This window comes from Ursus americanus, chromosome 9, assembly GCF_024610735.1.
Source record: "Ursus americanus isolate L20-20 chromosome 9, mUrsAme1.1.p, whole genome shotgun sequence".
NCBI lineage: Eukaryota > Metazoa > Chordata > Mammalia > Carnivora > Ursidae > Ursus > Ursus americanus.
The window spans coordinates 10,558,482-10,586,202 of NC_142135.1; the positions used below are offsets into that span (position 1 = coordinate 10,558,482).

General features: G+C 45.1%; 1 protein-coding gene across 3 annotated transcripts in view; it reads left to right on the top strand.

The window, feature by feature from the left end:
• The window catches only part of ADCY8 (adenylate cyclase 8), a 223,451-nt gene that overhangs the window by 83,508 nt on the left and 112,222 nt on the right, over positions 1-27,721 (top strand). For all 3 annotated transcript variants that reach the window (XM_045812205.2, XM_087864614.1, XM_087864615.1), the window contains exons 4-5: positions 8,065-8,176; positions 18,325-18,452. In XM_045812205.2, the coding sequence (XP_045668161.2) occupies positions 8,065-8,176; positions 18,325-18,452 (240 nt within the window). The remainder of the gene's footprint in view (positions 1-8,064; positions 8,177-18,324; positions 18,453-27,721) is intronic.

The window sequence follows — 27,721 nt, forward strand, 5'->3', positions numbered from 1 at the left end:
GAAAAGAACAACTTTTCCTTCTTACCTGCATCTCTGGGCATTCACCTGGCATGCTGGGACACTCTTTTGAAAGGAAGTCCAGCAGAAAGCATGGTTCTAACCCAGCGGCCATGTCCATGGAGGTCATTATCAGAGTTTTGTCCGAGAATAGAGCTACACTGGCTTAGATGCCTGGGTTTGCAAAGCAGCCTTTTGCCAAATAGCCACTCCCATAATAGATACTCCCCAGATCCACGAATTGGTCCCATCGATAATGAGAACCCATCAATACCAGTTATAGACAACAGGCTCAGGGAAGTATCTATAATTATTATACAGTGTGGGATTCTATTTTTAAAGTAAGCAAAGGGTGCAAGTTGATCATAAAAAGAGGAAGACCTAGAGCGGGGGGGGGGGGTGGGGGCGATAAGAGAAACCTTCCTAAAAGAGGTGATTCTTATTTGCCTTATTGGAAATTGAGTCAGCTTAGCGAACAATGTCAAAGAAAAGGAATCCTAAACCAGGGGATTAGTACGAGTGAAGGCTGAACGGTGAGATCTGTCTGTCTATATCTGCATCTCTACATAATATATATAACATATATATTATATATATAACATATATTATGTATATATGATTATTATTATCTGATATTGATGATTATCATTATTATACTACATATATATACTATATATTTTATATATATATATATATGAAAAGAATATTATGAAGTTCTTGGAGAAAGTGATGGTGGGGGTAGAGTAATTACCCTTAATAAAGAAAAAAATAAACAAGCCCGCACACCCACACCAACATACTTAGGAGCCTTCAGTTCAATAAATGACATGTTTGGCATTCTTTCTGCACTGATCGGTTTTCAGTGCTTCCCTTAGTCGAGAACAACTAAAGTGACTTCTGCCCTCCCCACCTCACCCATTTATTTTAAACCCTTAAACGGAGCTCTTAAGCTGGAGATGGACCCTCTTATAGAAGTGCACGCCGCACTGAGTTAGAGTTGGGCTTGCTGCAAGTTGCTAAAATAAGACCAGAGATGAGAAAAGCAGAGGAGGATGGTCCTTAGCCTATGTCTGAAAACAAAGCCAGACCGGCGGCTCTGCCCTGTTCCCCAGCAGCCAGAGCACACCCACTGCAGTGCAAGGAACATTTAAAAATTTTTTTTCCAATCCTGTGTCTGTCTCTTCAGGGCAACCCTCCTAATTCATTCTTTCTTCTCTTTTGCTTACATTGTTGTTTGTCGTTTTGTGACCCTTCCCTAAAGACAGTCTGCTGTAAATGTCTGACTCTTGATTGTATTTCCTACGATCCTTGGCCTCCTGTTGCGTACATAGACATACATGTGTCGGTACAGGGTTTGGTAAGCCGTGTGTGGGGCCCTTCCTGTGCCCAGGGGACTGGGAGCCGGTGGATTAAGCTTCTCATTCCAGAACACACTCTCTGAGCCACATCTCCTGCTAGACTTTGGCTGCATCAATTTCATCTTTTGGGGCCTCATTTTCCTAATCCAAACACTGCACTGTTTGCAATGGACAGACAGTTTGGATTCTCATGTTGATTTCAGCTCTGTGCATTGAGACTTCCCTGGATTCTCTCTGGAGACCGACCTGGCCGCTTAATGTTTCACTGGAAGCCTTTTGGGCTTCTATTCCCCCCAGCCCCATTCTATTTATTTCTCCTATTTTTTCCCATATATTTAAGATGCTTACATTATTCAGGGTAATACTGTCTGCCCTAACAAATCACTTCCCAATTGCATTGATTTAAATTCAATAACATTTTTTCACACAACTGCCCACTGTTGATGCTCCTGGTCGGCGGGTGACTTGGGGACAAAGGCCTCTGAGTTTTATATCCGTGCCCTCCCCTGAGCCTCAGAATTTTTGACATTCAGCTCTTAGAGAAAAAAAGGGTAGAATAGGCACACCTGCTTCTTCACCACCTTGGCCCAGAGATGACATGTATCACTTCTGTTCAGATTCCATTGATGAGACCCATGATTGCATGGCCCTACCCAGACACGAGAGGAAAACAGAGTCCCCAGCACAGCAGCCTTTCCTAGTGACAGGGGAACATGGATTTGGGGGATGGTTAGCTTCCCTCCCAAAGCTCCCTTTCCCTTCCTCTCGCCCAGCCTCACGCCACATACATCGGCACATTTGCGGTGCACATTGCTTGGGTCTACTCAGGAGGCAGATTTGTCTTTCCCTCTCTCAGTGTTAGGGTAGACAGTTCAGTGAACTTTCGTCAGGGATCGGTAAGCCTTAATTTTAGAGGCTTACTCAGTCTACCCGTTTTCTGGGCTGGCTGTTCTTTCCAGCGACCATCACACTGGCCATGTAGACCAGAGTAAAATGCAACTGAATGGGCCCAGAGAACCTGTTGGTTTGTGAGACAGAAATGGCATTATGAAGAATGGCACTCTATTAAACATTCTCAGATTCCCAAAAATTTCCCCAAGGAGTTACGTACCCTCCACTTATAGAGGACTATGTTGTGATTTAAAAGTTACCTACTTGTAGAAAATGGCTCAGCGTTGCTCCAGTGATCTCTTCTTTATTATCAAGAAAATGGAAGCTCAGAGAGGTTAAGTAAACTTCCGAAGGACGCACAGTTAGAAGAGTCTGCCCAGGGCCCATGTTCCTGGTTAGGAATTGTGTGAAAGCTTTCTTGAAGTCTCTCTATTTGCAGAGTGACTATTAGGTAACAACACTTATTTTTAGCCAAATAAACAACTTATATAAGCAAATTAGATTTGAAAATTAACATGGCCCCTTCAGTACATTCTAAAATGAATATACTCCAAGGTGATTATCATGGAAGGTTCCAAGTTCATACCTAGAATCAGGAGACCTGAGCTGGCGCGCACCACTTGGGGGTAGTAGAATGAGCAATGAGTAACACGAGCAGAGAGGACGAGGACCCTGCTTTCTGTTCTCGACTCAAAGTCAACAAACTGTCATTGTGTGACTGTGACTTACCCAGGTGCTCCTCCATCTTGAAGGTGCGTGCAAATCACTAGGGGCTCCTTTTAAAGCAGATTCTGATCCAGTGGGTCTGGGGTAGGGCTTGAGGCTCTGCATTTCTAACCAGATCCCAAGAGATGCCAGTGGTGGCCATGACCACACCTGAGAAAAAAAGCAGACTTCATTCTGAAGACTTCTGTTGATCGAGTTCAGGAAGCATGTCATGGGGCCAACGTGTGCTAGGCAGTTGGGATACAGAAGTGACTTTCCTCCTGTCTTTTAGTTAGTAGATGGAGCACATTTAGTCTTCAGTGATTGTGTTGTCAAGTGTTAGGTGCCATGGCAGAGGGGCCCGCAGGCTGGGTAGGAGGCCGGAGTAGGAATGACTGGTTGTGCTTGGGGAATTCTCTATAAAAGCAGGGTTTCTACCTAGGAGTGGGTGCTTAAAGGACAAGTAGGAGTTTAATAGTAGCAACAGGAAAGAGAGCTATGCCAGAGAGCGTGTGCGTTATGTTCATTCACTGGTGCATGAGGTAGTGTGTTCGGAAGACCACAAGAAATTTGATGATATTAGATCACTGAGCACGTCTTTTTGGCCTTTGATCTCTGCAAATCCATCTCTTCTTTCAATAGGCTCCTTTCAACAGCCCCATCAGGGCTGTGATGGTTCTTTCTGCTCACCACCATCATTCCACCGCCTGGCACAAGTAGGCATTCCATTCTTGTTGCTGAATGAATGAATGAACCATTCTTGGAATAGACAGATAGATATTAATAGTTTTGTGTGAATGGATCTATTGAGTGGGTTGGCCTAGATGATCTATGGGCCCTTCCACTTCCACCTGCCTGGGCAATGACCATCCTTACTTCAGAGGTGCATACCAGAGTGATAATGAGTATAGATTCCAGAGCTGGGCTACCTGGTTCAGATCCTAGCTTTTCATGTCCATGGGCAAGTTACTCAGGTCTCAGTGTCCTTATCTATAAAATGGAGATGGTCACAGTAGGTCTTATCTCATGGATTGTTACGAGGAGCCAACGGGTTAATACATGTGGCATGTAGGACAGTCCCCAGTAGATACTCTGTGAATATTCCTGCTCCTCTTATTCCCGTTTGTGTCAACATTTAGGAATGCTTTCAGCTGCAGGTAACAAATGATCGAATTACTGCTCATACTTTCTCCTCCGTTAACTTCTCTAACCTCTCTTCCTTCATTATCTCTTAATGCAATCATTCAATTCTGGAACATTTTTGTAAAATCATAAAAAGGTCTAACACACTTACGGAGCACCTCCTATGCCAGGCACTGAGCGAGCTCTTGCTACCCACCAACGAGGCAAGTGCTATCATTATCTCCAGCTTGCTGTAGGCTTAGGGAAGTGTAGGAAGTTACCCGAAGTTCTGGTACTTATAAGTGGTGAGCTGGGCTCTGAACTCTGATCTGTCTAGACTCCAATCCTATGCACTTGGTCCTATGCACTTGGCAAATGCTGTGCCCTCGGAACGCCATACAGGACAGTGACCGTGTAGTGACTTACCCAGGGGAAACTGTGTATATTCAAAGCTTAAAGTCATCACACCCATGCTTAAACCCCTTCACTAGCTTTCCATCACTCTCACAATGTCTGTGTTCTTGCACCTGGCTTACCACCCCATTTTCAACAATGCCCTGCCGCACATCTCTAACTCACGCACACTCTCTCTCTCTTCCCTCTACTTTTCCCCACCCTGTTGCTCGGTGCTACCCTCTGACGTGCTACCCTCTGACCAGCTGCCCTTGAATTCTTGTAGAGCTGCTGTACCTTTGTCCCACTTCCTCCAGACCCTAACAGGTGCCAAATGCACTGCTCAGACGGCCCAACTTACTCGCTTTACCTTCTGTCTAGTCACAGGGGTCCTTCAAAACTCAGCTGACACTTTGCTGCGTCGGGAAACTCCTGATCCCCTGTAAATGGTCATCCCCCCACGTGTCTTTCTGTCAAAGTACAGCAGTCGCCCCCACCCCGTTATCCGCGGTTTCGGTTTCCCACGGTTAGCTGCAGTCCAGAAGCAGAAGACCCTCCTCTGACTTAGCTTTGGAAGGTAAACAGTAGCCTCACACTGGAGCGTGGTGCGTGCATCATTCCGTCACTCCCCCCTCGCTTCATCTCGTTACGGAGGCATTTTGTCATCTCTCATCACAACAACAGTGGGTACAGATGTTTTGAGAGAGAGACCACATTCACATAACTTTTGGTACAGTGTATTGCTACAACTGTTCTGTTGTATTACTGTTGTTGTTAATCTCTTGCTGTGCCTAATTTAGAAATTAAACTCTATCATAGGGGTGCACGCATAGGGGGAAAGACTAGTCTCTATAGCGTTCAGTACTATCTGCAGCTTCAGGCATCCCTGGGGGTCTTCGAATGGATCCCACCCCCCCCCCGCAGACCTTATAGTCCCCGGATAAGGAGGGGCCACTGTATTCATCTCCTGAGTTGTTCCTGTCTTTCTCCTTGTCTGGCCGTCCTGAGTTCCTACACCGCAAGCATCTTGAGGACACACACTGCATCTTTTTTATTATTTAATCCAACTTCCTAGCACAATGTGTAGCTAGACATATGGTAGATGCACAAATATTTGCTAAAATAATGAAGGCATTAAATAATTAATTCAAACAATAGGTTTAAAAAAACAACAACTGGGGCCTGAGGATTCTAAATGAGTCTATGGACGGCTTCAGGGAAGATGCAGATTCCTTGAAATGCAAAACTGTGAATACTTGTGCATTTTTAGGAGAGAGAATTCACAACCTCTATCAGATTCTTTTTTTTAATTAATTTATTTTATTTTTTATTTTTTTTGAAGATTTTATTTATTTATTTGACAGAGAGAGACAGCCAGCGAGAGAGGGAACACAAGCAGGGGGAGTGGGAGAGGAAGAAGCAGGCTCCCAGCGGAGCAGGGAACCTGATGAGGGGCTTGGTCCCAGGACCCCAGGATCATGACCTGAGCCGAAGGCAGACGCTTAATGACTGAGCCACCCAGGCAGCCCCCTCTATCAGATTCTTAAAAGTGTTTGTAATGGAGACAAGTTTAAGAACCCTGAATACTGAGGGTAACAAGAGTAAGTCACCACACATTCCACAGTGTCTTCTGGCTAATTAACCTATTGCATTAAAACTAAGTTACACTGATTGTAAGACTCACCATTATTTTATACAACAGTAAGGAAAATAAAAATGAAACGTTTGACACCCTGTTAAGATGGTATCCTAGCTTCAAAAATGATACAACATGAAAAGTGCCTCTGCTCTTTTTTATGGTCTTTTTCTTTTTTCAAGTTTAATTCCAATATAGTTAACACACAGTGTCGTATTAGTTTCGGGTGTACAATATAGTGATTCAACAATTCCATACATGATTCAGGGCTCATCAGAACAAATGCACTCTTGGGGCGCCTGGGTGGCTCAGTCGTTAAGCGTCTGCCTTCGGCTCAGGGCGTGATCCTGGCGTTCTGGGATCGAGCCCCACATCAGGCTCCTCTGCTGGGAGCCTGCTTCTTCCTCTCCCACTCCCCCTGTTTGTGTACCCTCTCTCACTGGCTGTCTCTCTCTCTCTGTCAAATGGATAAATAAAATCTTAAAACAAAACAAAACAAAACAAAAAAAACAAGAAACGCACTCTTAATCCCCTTCACCTATTTCACCCATCCCCCACCCACCTCCCCTCGGGTGACTGTCAGTTTGTTCTCTACAATGAAGAGTCTGTTTCTTGGTGTGTCTCTCCCTTTTTCCCCTTCGCTCATTTTTTTGTTGCTTTGTTTCTTAAATTCCGCATGTGAGTGAGATCGTATGATACTGGTCTTTCTCCGACTGACTTATTTCACTTAGCATTATACTTTCTAGTTCCATCCATGTCACTCCTAATGGCAAGATTTCACTCTTTTTAAAGGCTGAATAATGTTTTATTGCATATACAGACCACATCTTCTTTATCCAGTCATCGATTGATGGACACTTGGGCTGCTTCCATAATTTGGCTATTGTAAATAATACTGCAATAAACATAAGGGTCTATATATTTTTTTCAAATGGACGTTTTCATATTCTTTGGATGAATACTCAGTAGTAGAATTACTGGATCATGTAAATTTTGAGGACTCCATACTGTTTTCCACGGTGGCTGCACCAGTTGGCATTCCCAGCAACAGGGCACGAGGCTTTCTTTTGCTCCACACAGAGGGGCCTCTGCTGCCGCCTGGGTCCCTGAGCTGGTGTGGTGAGGAGGGATGGGACAGCGTCCTACAGTGCAGGTGGACAGCCCCAACTCTGCCACGTGCTACGAGGGGACAGTTAGGCGAGTCTCCTTGCCTCTCCGAGCCCCAGTTTGCTCATCTTTGCGGTGGAGTGGCAGCCCCGCAGAGTAACTGGGCGCATGAAGTAAGACAGTGCTCATTCAGTACCTTGCTTTCAGAAGGCTTTCAAGGACTACCCCCTTCCCTTACTTTCCTCGTCCCTTATGCCAAACATACGCAGAGCCAAGACCTGACCTCACTTAAATCCTTAGTCGGTATGAGAGTTTTGGGCAATGAACTATTCTGCCTGAGGTCTCCCAGCTCGGCTTTCTATTCCCCTAATTTTTTGAAAAATGCCCCCCTCTATTTGCCTACAAGCTTAAGTATGTCATTTGCTGCGGATAATGAGATTTTTTTTTTTATTCTTTGTCCCTCCTGTGTTCGTTTCACGCTGTGTTCATGGCATCTGCATTGTTGTTCCTTGTGAAAATAGAGAGGTAATTCATAAGGCTTCATTTCGATTTCCACAACAAATTGATCTGTTCATAGTGACAAATTCCCTTTGGGGTTATTTGCATTGCCCCCACTCCACAGTCCTGCACAGGAGGAAGGGCTTTCCGTTGCCCCCTTGTCCTTCCCGAACCCCTGGGTGGACTCTGTCTGCCGAGATATTTGTTAAATACTGACACGTGCCTCCTGACTCTCCTGACAGGGAGAGCTAGAATCTCAGATCACGGCTGAGTTATTTGGATGGTGTTGACGTCTTCTAGGATGGAGTAAAATATTAATATGCTTTCTCCCCACCCTGTCCCTCCCCTGTTGTCTAGTATTCTTTTTGCAGATGTTAAAGGATTTACCAACCTCTCCACAACCTTGTCCGCCCAGGAGCTGGTCCGGATGCTCAACGAGCTCTTTGCCAGATTTGATCGACTGGCCCATGTGAGTTGAATTTAATTCCCTTCTAGTCTTCTGTGGGAGTGAGGGACTGCATGTGGAATTAGGGAGAGGAGGACTCAGGCTTCATCGCCAATATCTCTTGTCCTGCTTCCTCGTCTCTGGCGTGGACCCCCGAGCCCTGCACCTTCTGGGGACCAATGTTAGTTATTTACAGATCTCGGATGGGAGGTTTGTCAGATTAATTTTCCCAATCGAGAGATAGCCGGTTGAGTGACAGGTAAGCCAAAGCCCTTTTTATCTGTTTTCTGCCCCCCCACCCCATCTTTTCCCCCTGCGTGTGGCCAGGTGTCATCCAGCTGCAGCCTCAGTTTGGTTCAGGCAGTGATGGCTGCCTGCAGCTTCCCAGCCAACTCCAGCCGCCTGAAACCAATTAGCCTGTTCTTAAGAGCTGGTGATCCACTGGACCGCCATTTTGTTTGACCTAACCTAACGCCTTTGTTTTTAGCCAACAGGACACTACCTTTATTTTTCAGCTGGCTTGAAAGAACAGGCTACAGGAGATAGCTGTTTGCTATCAGAACTCATGTTCCTAGTCCTAAGCCATTCAAGTTGCGGAAGAATATCTTTGTCACACTGTCCTTTAGAGTGGGCTTTGGGTTCAAACAGGCATGCCTTGATTTCCTTCTTTGTACAGTGTGTCTATCAGTGCCAACTTCACAGGGCTCTTCACAGAAGCCCATGCAACCACATCAAGTGGGAGCTCCTTTTTCAGAGCATCCAAGTGTCTGAATTTAAGGCTGCCTCCTTCCAACGAGAGCCATTCATACTTGCTTCTGAGTACCTGCTTGGTGTTGTGACCGTGCTATGTGTGGGAATAACAGAAACGCACTTCATCCTTCCTAGAATTAAGTCTAGCCAGGGACACATCAATAAGTGATCAATGTACAATGTGTTGTGTGTATGATGAGGGTGAGTCTGGGATGCTGTGGGAAGGCAGACTCGGCACATAACCCCTGCATCAGAGAAGACTTTCCAGAGAAAGTGATTCTTGGACTGAGTCTTAAAAATGGGAAAACAAATACTGTGGACTACTATGCAGCAACGAAAAGGAGTAAACCACTGAGATGCACGCAGCAGTATCAGTGAGTCTCCAAAGCAATATGCCACGTGAAAGAAGCCAGACCGAAAAGCCTAGAAACTTTATGATTCCATTCATAAGACATTCTAGAAAAGGCAAAACTATAAGGACAGAAAAGAGATAAATTGTCACCAGGAGTTGGAGGTGGACAGAGAGGATTGATTGCACAGAAGCGTAGGGTGCAGTGACTTGGTGAGTGACGTAGCTCTCCCCATGTGAGCAGGACTGTAGCCTTTATCAAAATAGCCAGCTTTATTGTTTATCAATTATACACCGATTAGCAAAGTGAAGACGACAGGGACGGTCATTTTTTAAAAGATCTATTTATTTATTTCAGAGCATGAGCGGGAGGGGCAGAGGGAGAGAGAGAGAAACTCAAGCAGACTCCGAGCTGAGCACAGAGCCCGACACGGGGCTTAATCCCAGGACCCTGAGATCGCGACCTGAGCCGAAACCAAGAATTGGACGCTTAACCGACTGTACCACCCAGGCGCCCCTGGCAGGGAAGGTCATTTTATGCCAAGGGGAGAACAAAGATAAAGATGCTACCCTGCCAGGGAGCCCGCCTTGTAACCTGTAGCTAGCGGCCAGCTGTAAATAGGAGACTTGACATGGCAGAGGACGAGGGGCAAACCGAGCCCAACCCCTCACCCCCCATCCCAGCCCCTGGAGAAGGGTTGGGGTTACCTGAAGGGCTGGGAATTTGGAGCTGGGGAAGAACGTATGCCACTTCTTTTTACTGTTGCCCCTTTGGGGCTTGGTGCCAGTTCCCATAGTTCCCCTACTTCATATTACGGTTCTGAATATTTCTGTTCAAAGACCTCAAATGACCAAGAATGGCCCTGCAGGGAGAACCAACAGATGTGACTGGGGTCAATTTTTAGTGTAAACTCCACTGACTCAGGGATGGGGTTGCTAAGTAAAATTTAACCCAAGTTGTTCAACCAACATTTATGGCTAGGTACCCTGCAAGACTCTGGCGAGACAAAACCAGTCCCTGCCCTCAGGAAGCTCACGTCTGGTAGAGGGAGAGCAAATACCTAAGAATTGCAGGACAGTGTGGGTTCAAGCAATAATAGGCACAGAAGTCCTGGTGGAGGAAGGAAGGAGCAGCTGGTGCTTGGGGGGGGTGGCGATGGCGGTGTTTTGGTGGCACCCAGAGAAGAGGCTGTGTGCAGGCTGGGTCTTGAGGAACAGCAGAAGCTTTCCTGGTATCAGATTAGACCAAAACAAACAAAGAAAAACACCTTCTAGGCTGAGCTGTGGTGTGCACGCAGGAGAGTGAAAATGCACGAACGTGCTGCTTGTTTGGGGAGCTATAAGAAGCTAAAGATTGGAGAACTTGGCTGGCTCAGTGGGTTAAGACTCTGCGTTTGGCTTAGGTCATGATCCCAGGGTCCTGGGATCGAGCCCCGCGCCCGGCTCTCTGCTCAGTGGGGAGTCTGCTTCTCCCTCTCCCCCCACCTTTGCACATGTGCAGTCTTTCTCTCTCAAATAATAAATAAAATCTTAAAAAAAAAAAGAAAAAGAAGCAGCTCAAGATTACTACAGCATCAAGCGCAGGGACACTGTAGCGAGAAAGGAGCTTGGAGAGGAAGCAGAAGTACGTTTGAAGGGCATGGTGCAACTTTTTAGGGGATGTGAACTTTGTCCTGTAACCGGGCCTACCCCCCCACCCCCCGATTACCTTACGCACAGGTTGTGGCAGGGGCGGGGGGGGGGGCGGGATACACAGCCCGTCAGTCACCAGCGGGTGCAAGAAGCTATTGTCCATCTTTCTGAAATTCTAAGAAAAACTTTTTGAGAAAAAAAATAACAACTGAAGCACAGATCCATGGTGGAGTAAAATTATTATTAATTTTGATAAGACCATTGAACATTCCTCAACTCCCTGGTGTATGTTACTTGTCGTTCTGGGTGTTTGCCCTGAATTCCCTAATTCAGTTCTCACAACAGACCTACGAGATAGATTATGTATATATATATATATATATATATATATATGTATAGTGTATATATATGTTATTGAAAGATAGATGATTGATAGATAGATAGATAGATAGATAGTGACTGAGGCTCAAAGAAGTAATCGTCCTAGAACGACTGGTAGATGGGTGTATCTGCGATTCAGGCCAACTGGGCCAGGGGTTTGCTCTTTTTTTTTTAATTTAATTTATTTATTTGAGAGAGAGAGAGAGCACAAGTAGGAGCAGAGTGAGAGGGAGAAGCACCCTCCCCACTGAGCAGGGAGCCCAATGCAGGGCTGGATGCCAGGACCCCAGCATCATGACCTGAGCCGAAGGCACACACTTAACCGACTGAGCCACCCGGGTGCCCCACCGGTGCTGGCTCTTGACCACCAAGCAAGGCCACAGGCATGTCAGGAGACAGAACGCAAGACATTGGCAGGTGTGTTGCTGCCCATGCAGGCAGCTTGAAGGGTTAGATTCGTGGGACTTCAGGTGTGGGCTGTACTTGGACTTCCCTGGGCAAATCCTTCTCAGTGGCTCCGTTTTCTATCACACTTGCAGTGGAGGATAAATGGGAAAAAAAAAAAAAAAAAACAACAACTTAAAATGTATCTTAATCTAGAGTCTGTCTCCAAATAAGTACTCAGCACCCGTGAGCGCTCCGTAGCTCTGACCCCCACCCCAGGTGCATCAGTCTCTACTGCTCTCAGGGACCTCCCTGGAAAAGTTTGAGAAACATGCCAATGAAAACAATTCTACTCGCCTTGAAATGAGAAAAGCTACTTTCAGTGTTTTTTGCCCCAGCCGTGGGCCAGTCGCTTAACCAACTGGGTCAAACTCTGCTTCTGTATAAAAGGCTTTTAGAGTTGACCCTTTTTGCATTTTTTAGCATCAAAATTCTGTGGCTTTATAAGGATTCTCTATCTGCCTCACCATGATTTTTGGCTGTAGATTTTGTTTACATTACATATGGGAGAGAACTCACCTTGCATGTGAATTTCACACCCTGTACCTGTTTCTCTACTGCATTATTGAAATGCAGGAAACTTCAAAGCTTCCTCTTAAAGTTCCTCTTAGTTTGATTGAACTCCTGAGTGCCCTGATTGCTTGGAGTGGAGCTTTTCTGTTTATTTTTGTTTTTTAACCCTTGATAGTGCCCTTGGCAAATTTCTGTAACTTTGTCTTTGATCTTTTTAAAAAATATTCTCTGCCTGCTACTCCCCCATCCATATTCAGAAGGAAGAATTTGCATACTGTGATGAAAGCTTTAAAACTGTAAAACATAGAACATATTTACTGTTGCACGCAGTTGACATGATTGCATCTAAACCTTATTTTAAATTGCGGAAAAGCTGGAAGCAACTTCAATTTTTGCTGGAAGGAATAAATCCAACACTATGCAGTGAATGAGCAGATTAAAAAGAATGAACTAGCCATTTCTGTACTGACATAGAAATTCAAGACCTGTTTTGCCTGAAAAAAAGCATGTCTCAGATCCATAAACATGGGATAATATGGCTAAGGATGTGAGATGGCTGCAGAGCATGAAAAATAGTACATATATATAACATGTAGTGTACTTGTGGACACACAGCAGCCTCTGAGGAGGGGGAGGGAGCCAGGCTCCCAGGTGGCCGTGTGTCTGAGGAGGAAGGACTGCCCAGGGGGATTTATCTACTAGGACGATCTATTCATGTCACTTGTGTAATTACAATTAGATAGAATCTTATAAAATTGTCATGATTTCTAATACAACTTTTTCAAAAATACATAATGTATTTGTTCTGAGAGTCACTTTTTAAAAAGATTTTATTTTATTTGTCAGAGAGAGAGCAAAGGCAGGGGAGAGGCAGGGGGAGAAGCAGGCTCCCTGCTGAGCAAGGAGCCAGATCCGGGACTTGATCCCAGGACCCTGGGAACATGACCTGAGCCAAAGGCAGATGCTCAACGGACTGAGCCACCCAGGCGTCCCACAGTCTTTCACTTTCTGTTGACTTTTTTCTGATTACTAAAGCCGTACTCACTCGTTATGTACAATTCAAACATCAGAGGTATAGAGCGAGTGCACATCCCTGTATTGCTATCCCTCCCCAACAAGATAACCACCTTTGATAATTTGGTGCATTTATCACCTCATTTTCATCTATGATCGACACGATTTCATAAACTTCCAAAATTATGATACTATATCACAGCCACCGAGAAGGGAAGAAAAGGATTATATTAAGATTCACCCAATAAAATTTGCAAGAAGACCTTCACCCTACTTTAGCTTTCTTTTTCTGTATCTTTTTTTCAAAGCAACCTGCTTCCTTAATATAAACTTTCTGAAGCAGTTTCTGGTAAAAAAAAAAAAAAAAAAAAAAAAGAAGCTGCTTGGAAATTACGGTCAAGTCGTATGACAGCTCACAGGAATTGGTCAGGAAAATGTGCCTGCAAATTGACAGAACCTGACAGATCAGACAGGTCTTTCATGTGTATACATTTTAATATTTCGAACACACACACACACACACACACACACACACACACACTCACCATTTACACGGAGCTCAAAGTTTTTCAAAGAGGCTGCCAGCTTCACCTTCTGTCTGCAAGAAAAATGGACCCCGGCCACAAACATATTCCCTCTGTGTGTCCGCTCCGGAAGGATGATAAACCATTTGACAGCATTTGCTTCCAAACCCCATTTTTGTCTGGAGAGCTACCATTCTGGACTCGGTCATCCCGTGTTCAGTTTCCGGGAGAAAGAGCATGGAGTTCGGCGAAGGTCAGATAGGCACGGGTGTGCATTCCAGTTCTGCCTCTTACTTGCTCTGTGACCTTCGCTCACTTAAGCCATCTGTGAGATGGCGCACGACTCAAAATGCGTGCACGAGGACTCACCCAGATAAATGGAATGCATTTAACACATCGCCTGGCACATAGTAGATGCTCAGTAAATATTACTTCCTTTTCCTACCTTTTCCCAAGATGCTTTTACCTCTGTTTTCATGGAAAAATCACTGATGAAGAATTGGTGACTAGCACGTGTCGTCCATAATGGTTCTTTTATTTTTTAAAGGTTTTATTTAAATTCCAGTGAGTTAACATACAGTGTGATAGTCTCAGGTATACGGTACAGTGATTCAGCACTTCCATACATCACACAGGTGACTCTTTAATCCTCATCACCTATTTCACCCATCCCCCCGCCCCCGGTAATCATCAGCTTGTTCTCTATACTTAAGAGTCTGTTTCTTGGTTTCTCCCTCTCTCTTTTTCCCCTTTGCTTGTTTGTTTTGTTTCTTAAATTCCACATATAAATGAAAACATGGTATTTGTCTTTCTCTGACTGACTTATTTTGCTTAGCATGATACACTCACCCTTCTTTATCTTTCTTCGTTCCATCCATGTTGTGCAAGTGGCAAGATTTCATTCTTTTTTATGGCTGAATAGTATTCCATTGTATATATATACCACATCTTCTTTATCCAGTCATCAGTTATCAAAAGAAAAGGCTTCTGCATAGCAGAGGAAACAATCAACAAAACTAAAAGGCAACCTGTAGAATGGGGGAAGATATTTGTCAATGACATATATGATAAAGGCTTAGCATCCAAAATATATAAAGAACTTATAAAAAACTTAATACCCAAAAAATCAAATAATCCAATTAAAAATGGGCAGAAGACGTGAATAGACATTATTCCAAAGGAGACATCAGATGGCCAGCAGCCACAGGAAAGATGTTCAACCTCACTCATCATCAGGAAAATACAAATCAAAACTACAGTGAGATACCACCGCACACCTGTCAGAATGGCCAAAATCAACAACACAAGAAACAACAGATGTTGGCCAGGATGCGGAGAAAGGGGAACCCTCTTGCACTGTTGGCGGGAATGCAAACTGGTGCAGCCACTCTGGAAAACAGTATGGAAGCTGCTCAAAAAGTTAAAAATAGAGCTACCCTATGACCAAGCAATTGCATTACAAAGGATACAAACATAGTGATTTGAAGGGGTACATGCACCCCAATGTTTATAGCAGCATGATTTATAATGGCCAAATTATGGAAACAGCCCAAGTGTCCATCAACAGATGAATGGATAAATAAGATGTGGTCTATATATACAGTGGGCTATCACTCAGCCACAGGAAAAAAAAGAATGAAATCTTGCCATATCGTTTCTTTTAGCTCACTGATCTGTGGCACAGGAAGTTTTTCACATATTTCCTATCTCTCATACTGAAAGGTTCATATATAAAAACAGGTGTAAATCCTACCTGTCCTCCTGTGTTCAGGGTTATCATGACAAGACTCAAAGGAAGAACGATCACTGAACACTGGCCTGTTTCCAGGTGTTTGTTGTCATTGCTACCATTGTGAACTGACGGTCACGCTTACTTTATTACGTATTAAAAACTAGATGGGTTACTTTGACACGTTTCTTAGACGGGGCATTGAAACTCACATATCCATGGCTTCGGGGATTTAGCCAAGGTCAAACAGCTGGTAAGTGTAACCAGAATGCAGATGTTGGATTCTTAGACTAAAGCATTTCCTGCTCTACCCTCCCCATCCCCCTTCCCCAACACCCAGTGCTCCAGACTGCCATCAGCTTGAGTCTCTCATGGCAGGTTCTGCCCCCAAAGAGTGTGGTTGACTGAATTCAGCTACTGAGCTTCTTAGCCTTAGTGTTCTCAGAAAAATCTCCATCAGTGATTTATTTGTTCTGTGGTTCTCAAATGTTCTTTCACAATCAAATATCAGGAATCTCAATTTGTGACCATGAGATAAAATATACGCTTATTTATCTGAAATGTAGTGAGTTTGTATAATAATTTTATTTAGTTCAAAAAACTTTCTTTTAGGAATGTTTTTTTGCTTTTTTAGTGTTAAAAATGGCCTTTCTGGGGCCCCTAGGGGGCTCAGTGGGTTAAGCACCTGCCTTTGGCTCAGGTCATGATTCCAGGGTCCTGGGATGGAGCCCTGCACCAGGCTCCCTATTCAGCAGAGAGCCTGTTTCTCCCTCTCCCTCTGCCTGCTGGCAGCTGGTGTTCTCTCTCTATCTCCCTGTCAAATAAATAAATAAAATCTTTTTAAAAATGCCCTTTCTTTCATAAAGTCATGGGGATGGTGGGTGGTACTTGGGTTATTTTTGTTTGTTGATGGATTTTTTTCATATTTCTTTGGCAAAATACAAAATTGAACTTTATAGAAGTCCTTCAGGCCTTCTGATTTTTTTTTTTAAGTAACTGTCCCATGGATGTCACAAATCTGGAAACTGCCAGGACCCATAAGCCAAATACTCTCTGGCCCTGTTCCAGCCATATGCTAGGGGTCTTAGAAGACACAGTCAAAGATCTGGAGCTTCCCTTATTGATCAGACCCCCACCAAGGTCTCTTGCAAAATTAGCTGCAAAGAAGCAGCCAAAAGATAGGAACCACAAGCTCCTAAAAATAACCCTGGGACAGCTGTGCATGCCATCAGAGTTCTGAAGATCACATCTGAGCCCATTTGGGAAGGTTGCAAAGTCCTGGCAATCTGATCCAGGCGGGGAGGTACTCATGCCATTTCTCCTTCTCTCTTCCCTGTCTGATATTTTGTTTTCATTCATTCGTTACCCAAACACAATAGATGAATCCGTCGATCTAATCAGGAAACCAGCATGGTGCTGTCTAGGTTGGCAGGACAAAGGTGTCCACTGAGCTGCTGGTGTCTCAGGGAGCCCCTTTCTGTATGTGCCTCCTCTCCTCTGCCCTGGGACCCTGCTCTCCCAAGGAGAGCCTCACACTCACAAAGCCCATAAGCTTTTAGGACTTCAGATCTGGGACGCATCTCAGAGGTCGTCATTCAGTTCCACCCATGTAGCCAAGGAAGCCAAAAGGGAAAGTCATTTGCCCAGGATCACAGACAGATGTGAGAACACTGGGGCAGGAGTCCCACTCCTCATCACAGAGACAGGTCACACTGATTTAGTACCCTGTCTGCTGGACCCCGTTCTAAGCCTTCACATGCATCATCTTACCGTCCTCGCAGTCAAACAATGAGGTCCTGTTCATTTACCATTTTACAGATGAGGCAGCTGATGCTCAGAAGTTAAGTAGCTGTAGGGAGTGTAGGATTTAATCCTGTGCAGCGTGACTCCAGCCCGTGCTCTTAGCCCCTGTTATGCTGCCTCCAGATCGCTTTCCTCAAAAACCTGCATCATCCAGCCTCTTCCCATCCAGTGCGAAAATGCACCATTTCCCTGATGCTGGTTGCTCTTTGAGACTCGGTAAGAATCGTGTCCTCAAGACTGCAAATTTGCCAAACAACTGTGCCATCCTCCTTACCTATGAGGTACTGAAGGTACTACCCTTACCTTAACCAGGATAACAATTGTACCTACTTCATAAGGTGGCTGTGAGGGTTAACTCTGTTGAATATAGGGTGCATCGTAGGGGTTATTATTGACCATCTTGGTGTCCGGGACAATGCTTGACTTAATCATAGTGCCCTATTGACATTTTTTTCAATGAACAAACACAGGAACTCTCACTTGAATAAAATGATACATAAGACATAGTCAGCCCCTCTTTTTAAGGGACCAGTACCCTAGTTGGGAAAGGACCTGAAATAGACTTGAAATAGTAGGCATCCCTGAGTGATTTATACATTCAAGTGCTTATTGAGCTGAGACTGCTAAAAAAGTGTCAGTTCAGAGACCTGTCCTGAGAAAAAGACATTGATGGGCAGGATTCACAGGGGAACACTGAATGTCTGTGTTCCATACCCGCTCGGCCAGGCCTGCCCACGTGATGGGTATTCATCAGAAGGCTAGTATGTGGCGTAGCCAGGATACAGCCTGTATCTGTTGAGGTCAAACTCCAGCGTTTTTCTGTGACTCCCTTCCACCTCTGAGCCCTTCAAACTCTTATTTAGGGTACCCCACCAATCTCTTAGGAAGATGATAGAAGAGCATTTCAAAGGTAGGTGTTCCCCCACCCCCAGGGTGAAGACTGTCTGACTGCACTGCCAGCCTTCCCAAGCCTTTCAGAAGCACTTACCTGTCTGCTAACTCAGTCCTCTCCTCTCCACCCTGTTCCTTCCAGGAGCATCACTGCCTTCGCATTAAAATCCTGGGGGACTGTTACTACTGTGTTTCAGGGCTTCCTGAGCCCCGCCAGGACCACGCCCACTGCTGCGTTGAAATGGGCCTCAGCATGATCAAAACCATCAGGTAATCTTGCATCTTCCTCCATTATACCCAGGCCTTCGATGTGCATGAAGACTAACCACCCCGTCTATCCTTTGTGGCAGATCATGTGTTCGTTGAAAGGTGACACACTTGGTCTTATGGCACAAAAATTGCATGCCCATTAACTCTCCCATGTGAACCAGTGAACCTGCCAGCTTCATTATGTTCCTGGTATACCTTCCTTTCAATAATTTGTCCAACATATTTGTATTACCGGTGTCCTTGTGGGGATACACCAAGGACCAAGTTGAGTGTGGTGCTTGCCTTCGGAGAGGTTACAGTGCAGTGGGAGACCACTCAGTATGGTACAGTAAGTTCTGAGATGAATCCAACCCAGGGTGTTTGAGGGAGATTAGAGGAGGAAGAGCTCATCCAGGACAGGGTGCTGGAGAAGGCTCTCCAGAGTAGAGCTGTCTCAGCTGTTTTCTGAAAGGTGAGCAAACATTAGATCCTGGGGGAATGGAAAGTGTGGCTCGACACATGGGGGGTCCGGAAGTGTTACAGTGACAGCTGGCGAAGCCTGGGGAGGAAAGGGTGGTGACAGATGGATTGCAGGCTGGGAGCAGGCAGGGTTCACAGGGCCTTCTCAGCCATGACAAGGGTTGTACTTTAGCCTGAGGCCAACAGGAAATCGTTATAGGGTCACCACCAAGGTTGGCTTCATGAGTGTGTGACAAGTGCTTCTGGCTTTGGTCAGTGTATCTGACAAATAGAAGCTTAATCAAGAGGGCAGGAGTTATTGAGGTCAAGGACTCTGGAATTAGACTGCTTGTGACTTTGGGATAGAAGCTCAGTGTTGTCAGAGCTCCCCTTGAGGTTCCAGATAGAAGGCTCCCCATGGAGCCTCCAAGCATTGCAACCTTCCCGAACCACAGCAAAGGCAGTAAAGAGGGTACCTGGGTAGAAATCTTCTCTGTGGCTTATGCCTTCATCTTAAAAGGGAAGAAGAATCCTGCTATGAACAGGCCAGAATAATCTTGCAATGAACTCACACCTTGGTTGTGTGGTCCAGTAGTTATGTTGGTGATCCTTGGCTGTGTCAGTCTGGATTAAAGAGCAGCAGGAGAGCAACTTGGGCACCCCACCCACATCCTCCACTGAAGGCTCAGCTTACCTGCTGCTTCCAAGACCAAGCCTGGAGTGGGCAGGAGGGATGCAAGCAACTGGAGCCATGACTCCTTCTACTTGCTCACAGATCCCTGACTTCATTCAAGTTTGGGGCAGAGGTCTGTTGACATCAGGAAAGGCTGTGTAGCCCCCTAATTAAGAAAAGGATGGAGGCTCTTTCCCTAAATATGATTTTGCTTCATTGATGTGACACTGGTCATTTCAAGACTTAGCCAGATATCCCATTTCTGGGGGGTAGATATGCTTCCCTGGCAGACTCTCAGCGTTCCACCTCTGGAACCAGCCCATCCCCAGGGCCCATTCAAGGTGGCATGGGGCTTTGCTGTGGAGTGTATGATGAAAACCCGACCATCACCATCCCTAAGACCAAGCAGGCAGATGGAGAAAGAGATAGGACATGACTGCTCTTTGACAGAAATGCAGAAGTTCTCACCTCTAGGGACTGTGGAGAAAGGAGACCACAAATTCCAACTCAGAGTTCCCTTTTGGTACATGGAAAAGTCTCAGATGCTTCTTAGCTGTTAATTTGGACACTCGCGACTCTGTCCCTGAAAACTGGAATGAATTGTAATATTTTAACTAGCTTCAAGGGAAGCCATGGGACCGAAACCCAGCAGACCCGCTGTCTTGTATGCGTCCTCCAGCTAACTAGGTCTGTGAACTTGATTCTATCAGCCAGTCGGTAGGTAGGTCAACCAAAAAAGTCTGTGGTCTCTACCAAGTGTCAGATGCCACTGTGCTAGTCCCTGCAAGTACAGGGATGAACAGGCCACCGTTCTCTTGCCCGTGAGTGTCCATTAGGGAAATAACTTGGATTTGCTATCTGTGAAATGAGGAAATTGGGCCAGACCAGCTCGGAAGTCTCTGCCAGTTCTAAAAATCTGTGGTTTTTGGTCAACCATATCAAAATCAAGTTTAAGTAGCAAAACTTGCCACAGGTTTTCTTTTTAATTTATTTTTATTTTTTTATGGTGATATAATTGACCAAAGAGAATTGTATGTATTTAAAGTGCAGAGTGTGATGATTGGATATAGGGATACGTTGTGGGCTAATTATACAGTCAAGTTAATTAACACACCCACTGCCTCACATAGTGATCTTTTTCTCTCTTTTTGGGTGAAAACGCTTAAGATCTACTCTTCTGGCAAATTTCAAGAACACAATACGGCATTATTAACTATAACCGCTACATTGCACGTCAGATCCTCAAAACTTACTCATTACGAAAAGTTTGTACCCTTTGACCAATATCACCCCATTTTCCCCACCCCACCCCCAACTCTGGCAACCACCCTTCTACTTTGTTTCTGTGAATGTGACTTTTTGGGTTTTGGTTTTGGGTTTTTTAGATTTCACATATACAGTATTTGTCTTTCTTTGTCTGGCTTATGTTGCTTAGCATAATGCCCTCCAGGTTCATCCTTGTTGATGCAAATGATGGGATTTCCTTCTTTTTAAAGTGGATTAATGTTCCATTATATATATTGGTGTGTATACACAGCACATTTTCTTTATCCATTCATCCACGGACTTTCTGTAGGAGTTTGTATCTTGAGCTTAGAAGAAATGTTTCAGGGATGATATTGCAGAAGAAATGAGCAGTGATTATCAAAATGCTTAAGACACTTAGGATGTTATCATTTATCTCTCTGGAGAGGACCTTATTCCCCCTGACCATTTTATCCAATTTAAGGGCTCCTCTCTGGAGTTCTGGTGTAGGTCAGTGAGAGGTGAGATGTAGGTAAGTTGAAATGACTCAAGGACTTTCTCTCATCCGTTGCTTAAGGGCTGCTTGTACTCTCTTAGAATAAGACAGTTCAGTAGGATATTTTTTTAACTGCATGAATCAGAGTCTATTAATACTCAAACACTCCTTGATTATAACATAGGTGCCTGGAGGTCTGGCATCAATTCTTCCAGTTAGCAACAAATCACGATGCAGAGGAATACAGAAGAACTCTGGAATGAGGCAACTTCAGTGGCAAAGGGCTCAGACTTCTAGAGCTTTACCTTACAGTCAAATGTTTCAGTCTGAGGAAGGATCGGCAGACAGTATTTCTACCTGAATGCGTGTAGAAGAGAATCCCATTTACATAACTTTATCACAATCTTAACCATCACTTACACAAGATGCGATTTTCTTCTTCAGACCCACAGGCACTTGTCCAACTGGGAAACTTAAAAAAAGCCATAAAGTCTGGAACCATCCATAACATGACACTGAGTGTGTTGTCATATAATGAAAATTAGCCCTTTATTGACTAGTGTGCCAAGACTTGATGGCTGCCGTGTACATTTGTCATCAGAGATGGGTCCCTACTTGAGATATGGGCCCCACCTTGTGAGGGTCTCTCCTTGTCCTTTTTTTGTCATTTCCTCAAAGAGTTAGGGTCCCACGCTAGTCCCCAAAGTACAGCCTGGCAGTGAGGGGCTGGTGCTGTGGGTGAGATGGCATCTAGATCTTGGGTTCCTAGATCCCAGGAGCTCCAGTAGTTTCTTTGTTGGGGGAGATTTACAATTTTGGCACAAATGGCAAGCCAGCACTCAAAACGGCCCCATACCTTAGTTACGGCTGAGTCTAAATATGGGACGGAGGTCCTCCTGCAATCATAGATGGGTAAGGATGGGTGCCAAGCTGACCTCCAGGTCAGCTGCCACTGCTCAGAGCACGGGCAGAATTCACACTGAGCAAGAGTCAAGGCAGTCAGAAGAACAAGCATGACAGAAGTAGTTTCCCCTGCATTTTGTCTTTTACAGAGGTATTTCCACACTAGTCTTTTTGAGTGAGAAACAGAGGTGTTTTCCTGGAAACAGAGGCAGGAAGAATATGGATCCTAGCTGTGAAGAATGGCAGAAGCCGTGTGTGTGTGTGTGTGTGTGTGTGCACACATGTGTGTGTGCGTATAAATGCATGTGCATAAGTGTATGTATGTAAATGTGGTGTTTATGTCTATGTGTGTGCACACGTGTAGTATGCGGGTGTGAGCGCATGAGTGTGCGTGCATGTGTGTGTCTGTACATGTGTGTAGGCATGTGTGTGTACACATGTGTATATTTGTGCAAGCGTCTGTGTATTAAGCATTTGAAGCAGGCCTTACGATCACAATTCTAAATTGAGACCGCAGGGTTAGCGCACAGATAGTTGATGACCTCGTGAGACCACAGTGGCTTTATCCCTCGGGCAATGGGGAGTCACCCACACTGAAAGCAGGGAGGCGTCATTTCCCAGCTGGGGCACGAGGAAGGTAATTGTGAACGTAAGGAATTCTCTCTCCGGTTGACTCTAGAGGAGAGGAGGCCGATGCTGAAGGAGGGAAACCGGTTGGAAGATATTTTTGTAGCAATCTGGGGAAGAGATGTCAGGCCCTGAATAGAGCGGGAGCTGTGGAACAGAAAGGAGAAGGTAATAATAGGCCATCCGACCCGAGATCCCGAGAGCCTCCGTAAGAGACAATACATGACACTGACATTTAAATTAAACAAAATATTTGTCAGTACGGTGAGCTTATACATCCTTTGACAATGCTCCAAGAGTTTTGGACAGGCTTCCACTTCATTGAAGATCGAGTTCATTCTAGATCACGCGCACCTGAATGGTGACTCCCGGGGCACGTGCTGAGGGTACATATGGAGGGAGCCCCTGGCCTGCCGTCAGCAGACCTCACCTGGTTTCCGCTTCCTGCTGTTATTAGGTGTGTGGCTGGGGACAAGTGTGACGTCACTTCTCAGTGTCTGTGTGGCCTTTTCTTTAAATGGGGATCTTAAGATCCCAACTTCAGAGTGTTCTTTCAAAAATTCAGATAGATAGCCGGCATCAGGCACAGCGTGACCATCCAAATATTAAATAGAAACTTGTAGTTAGCGTGGAGTTTGGACGCTGGGAAATTTGACTCAGTTAAGTTATGGGAACCTATTCCTTTCTCATGGTTTCTATTTTATTCTAGTAAAATAATGATAACAGCTATAGTTTATTGAACACCTGCTATGCTACTTGCCAAACACTGAGATAAGTGTTTTACATGTATTATCTCATTAAGTCCTCGTAACAATTCTGAGAGGTAGGCAGGGGTGGTAGGCAAAATATTGAACAACCAGTGTCGCCACAGTACCGACTAATCAGAACAGTCCAGGCCAGTCGATGAGAATGATGTCAGCCATTAGCGGAACCAGTACAGCTGTACGGGTTCTTCCTGACTCATTAAAGCTCAGGATATTGGCCTCTCCTTTACCAGTTTGTGTAACTGCACAAGGTCACACAGCTAGTCGGTGACAGAACAAGGAACACCCGTCTGGAGCCGTCTGAATCCAAAGCCATTGACCTTGACCATCATGGTATCCTGCTCCTCAGCTCCAGGTTTCTACGATTGCTTCTGACGCCTGAGGTCTGCCATTAATAGCTGCAGGCTTAACACACAGCTCAGGAGAACCTCCGTACATCCCTGAAAAATTAGGAGAACCAATACTGAGAGGGAGGGAAAGTCAGGAAACATCTGAGAATAACAAGATAATAAGCTTTAATCAAGCCTCATAGTAAATCCATTCCATCAAAACTACTTGATTTTAGAAACATGACATTATCTAGAGAATGGCAAAAAAAAAGTGATTGAGTGTAACTTTATTTCTAAAGAAGCATTTAATACCATCTCATACATGTCTGTTCATAAACTTAAATTAATTAAAATCGGCTTAGATAATAGTTTCATTAACTAGATTGAGAAGTGGCTGCAGGTGGCTCCTCTTCACATGCCCTGGGTCTATTCTGGGAAGGCTTGATAGCCGAGAAGACCCTGGAGTTAAGGTGGGCTGTTATATGCAGGATCTTTATTAATGATCTCAAAAGGCGTCCTTGACGAATCTTAATGAAAATTGCGGAGTCTGGTCTTTTCAGTGCGGTTGCTAAAAAGTCATAGAATAGCACCAGAATGCCAAGCAGGAACTGGCTGGTCCCCAATAGTTAATTGGAGCAGAGATCTTAATCCTTGTGGCCGGGTTGCCCTGCTAAGCACCATGGCTAGACAAGGAATGAAACACAGAAGATTCTGCTGCCCTCGTTTGAGGCAAGAATGCCTAAGCCCCCTCTTGGTGTCTCCTGGTCTTTCTCTCTCTCTCTTAATTGTACTTCCTTTTTGCTCTGTTTCTCCACACCCCCACTGTTCCCCCTCCTTTCCCCTCTTCCTTCCTTCTTCCTTTTTCCCTCCTCCACCAATCACTCCGTTTGTCTCTCATCCTGTCCCCTGAAGGCCCCCTTTCTCACCTTGTTCTGAAATGCCATTTGCTACAGAAGCCATAAATTCCCCCTCTCCTCTTAAAGATACAGCAGTCAGAGTGGTCTTCAGTCCGTGGACAGGATTTTTTTTTCAAAATTATTTATAATGGTGAAGATTGAATCTATCTAGTAATAATAGTTGAGAAAGCTATTTTTAAGTGAAGGCTCGCCATGTGTCAGCCACTAGACTCAAGTTCCTGACTCACCTCCCCTAAACCGTGTGCGGATGCCCCCCCACCATTCAGAGGAGGAACCGGAAACCTTGACAGGATGAGTAACGTCTGACCACAGACATACAGCTTGTAAGTGGCAGAGAAAGACCCTCAGCCAGCTCACTGTACTCTGTAAATGTCCAAAGGCAAAGAAAGACTTAGGTCAGTTTTGGCACGCTACAAAATAGGAAAATGGGAAACTGTGAAGCATCATGGTTTACGTTAATATTCAATGGCACAAGAAGATGGTTGTGAGTTTAAAAAAGTATGCTTTACGGAGCACGTGCGCACACACACACACATCTGGGCAACCTCAGTGCTTTTATTTGTTTTTGTTTTTGTTTATATTTGCAGTAGGAAAGCTTTATTAGGGACTTGAGATCAGGCAGGGAGTGGGGTCAGCCCCAGACCAGACAGTGGAAGAGAGGTCTCCCCAAGCCTCCCAAGGGAGGGAGCCAATGGGCAGCTAGAGGCATACATGCCCACTCAGCCCAGTCCCAAATGAGCTCTGGGGCTCACTGCCAGCTATTCCTGATGCCAGAAGACAATGAGCAGGCTTCTTTGGGGGCTGCTTGTCTGGAGGACACTCAGCTGGGGGCAGGGCCAGGAAAGTTTACAGGAGTTCTAGTATTGATTCTGGTAGCCTTGTTTATCATCACGTTCACCAGATTTGGAGGAAGAGGACTGGGACTGAGATGATCTTCCATTTCCTCCGTTGGATCCACTTCCTTCTTCATAGCCACCACCACTTCCTCCTCCAGAATTACCTCCTCCTCCATGGCTGCCTCCACTTCCTCCTCCATGGCTGCCTCCACTTCCTCCTCCAGAACTACTTCCTCCACCATAGCTGCTTCCACCTCCCCCAAAATCTATTTTAAGAAAAAAAGAGAGGGACATAAAGCTCTGTGACGGAAAACAGATGGCCAGATTGTTTCTCTCACTGGGTCCGCACTGTTTTGGAACAGGAATGCAACCTTAGGTCTTTCCATCACTTTCTACCCAAAGAACAGGAGTCTAATGCTGAAGGGGGTGCAGGCAGCAACGAAGTGTCTACAGAGCACTCAGCTTAGAGCCTGGTGCGGTGAGGACTGATGGGGGCCATTACTCACTGACCTTGACTCAATGACTTAGCCTCTGTCTTGCTCAGGCTTTCTTAGCTATGCCATGGAGTAAACCCTCGTCATGGAGCTCTGTGAACGCAGACACTGACTTCCCGACTTGTCCCTTTGGTTTACTGCTTATATCTGCAGAGGTCTTCAAGAGATGTTTGTTGAATAAATGAGCGAGTGAATGAACTCTAGGTGGCTTTCAATGGTTGTAAGGATGCAATAGGTTTGTGAACATAAAAGGCCGGATACAGAAAAGGTAATAGAGCGGGTGCCTGGGTGGCTCAGTCGGTTAAGTGTCTGTCTTCAGCTCAGGTCACGATCCCGGAGTCCTGGGATCGAGCCCCGTGTCGGGCTCCCTGCTCAGCAGGGAGTCTGTTTCTCTCTCTCCCTCTGCCCCTCCCCTCTGCTTGTGCTCTCTCTCTCTTTCTCAAATAAATAAATAAATACAATATTTAAAGAAGAAGAAGGGTAGAAATAAGCCTCTCAGAATCACTGTGGGCATCAAAAGGAAGCACTTTGCGAAATTGCAGTTTCTATGCTAAGATAAGACATGGTGGCTTTCGAACACTTTAAGAAGTGTGATGTCTTTGGAATTAATTGGTAGAGACTGTCACTGGCCTACTGGGTGGAGCCAGATCAGACCCTGGTGGTCCGTATACCCCTGAGCTTGGCTTCTTGGGTTTAGGCTCACAAATCTGGGGTGAAATTCCAGCTGTTTCACCTGTAGCTGTGTGAACTAAAGAAAGGAACTGCTTGAGACTCAGTTTCCTCATTTGGAAAATGGTGTCGGTGATAATAATACACAGGGTATTGCAAAGATAAGATGTGACATCTGAACAAAACGCCCTGCCTGGTGATCGTAGATGACCTCCATAAGTAACTCTCTCGCTTTTCCGTTTTTCCAGAATGTTCAAAGGCACTGTTTCTTCCAAGTAGCTGAGGACAACTCAGTTTTTATTAAATTATGAATTAGTTCGTCCTTTTGGAGCCAATTTATGCCTAGGAACTGCCTATCTTGTATGTGAAATGGACTTGGTTGTAATCGGTTTTATCCGATTCAACATGTGTAATTATAAGTTGTTATAATACTAACAAAAATTAGTATTAGTTATTATTTTTGCATGTTCGCATACACCAGGTTAAGGGCTTTATATACATGAGTTTATAAAGCATCCTAACAGTTCTGCAAAGGACCCGTTCTCTTTCCCATTGTACTTGAGAGAGCAGGACTTGGAGCCTAACGCACCCAGCCCGAGGGCCACAGCCAGCAAGTGGGGAAACCTAACTTCACATCCTGGCTGACTTCAATGCACGCTCTGCTCCTTGGTGGTGTTGAGAGTGATTTGCATGGAGGAGCTGATATTACTCCCACTGCCAGAGGAGAAGGGGGAATATATGTGTGTGTCCTAACTCCCACAGCCAGCAAGGGATAGAGGGAGCATTGGAACTCTGGTCTCTGCCTCCAGAGATGAGGAGTTGGGCATCCTTCCTCCCACAGTAGCAACTGCTCCAGTGCTGAAGTTGGTCTCTTTTTT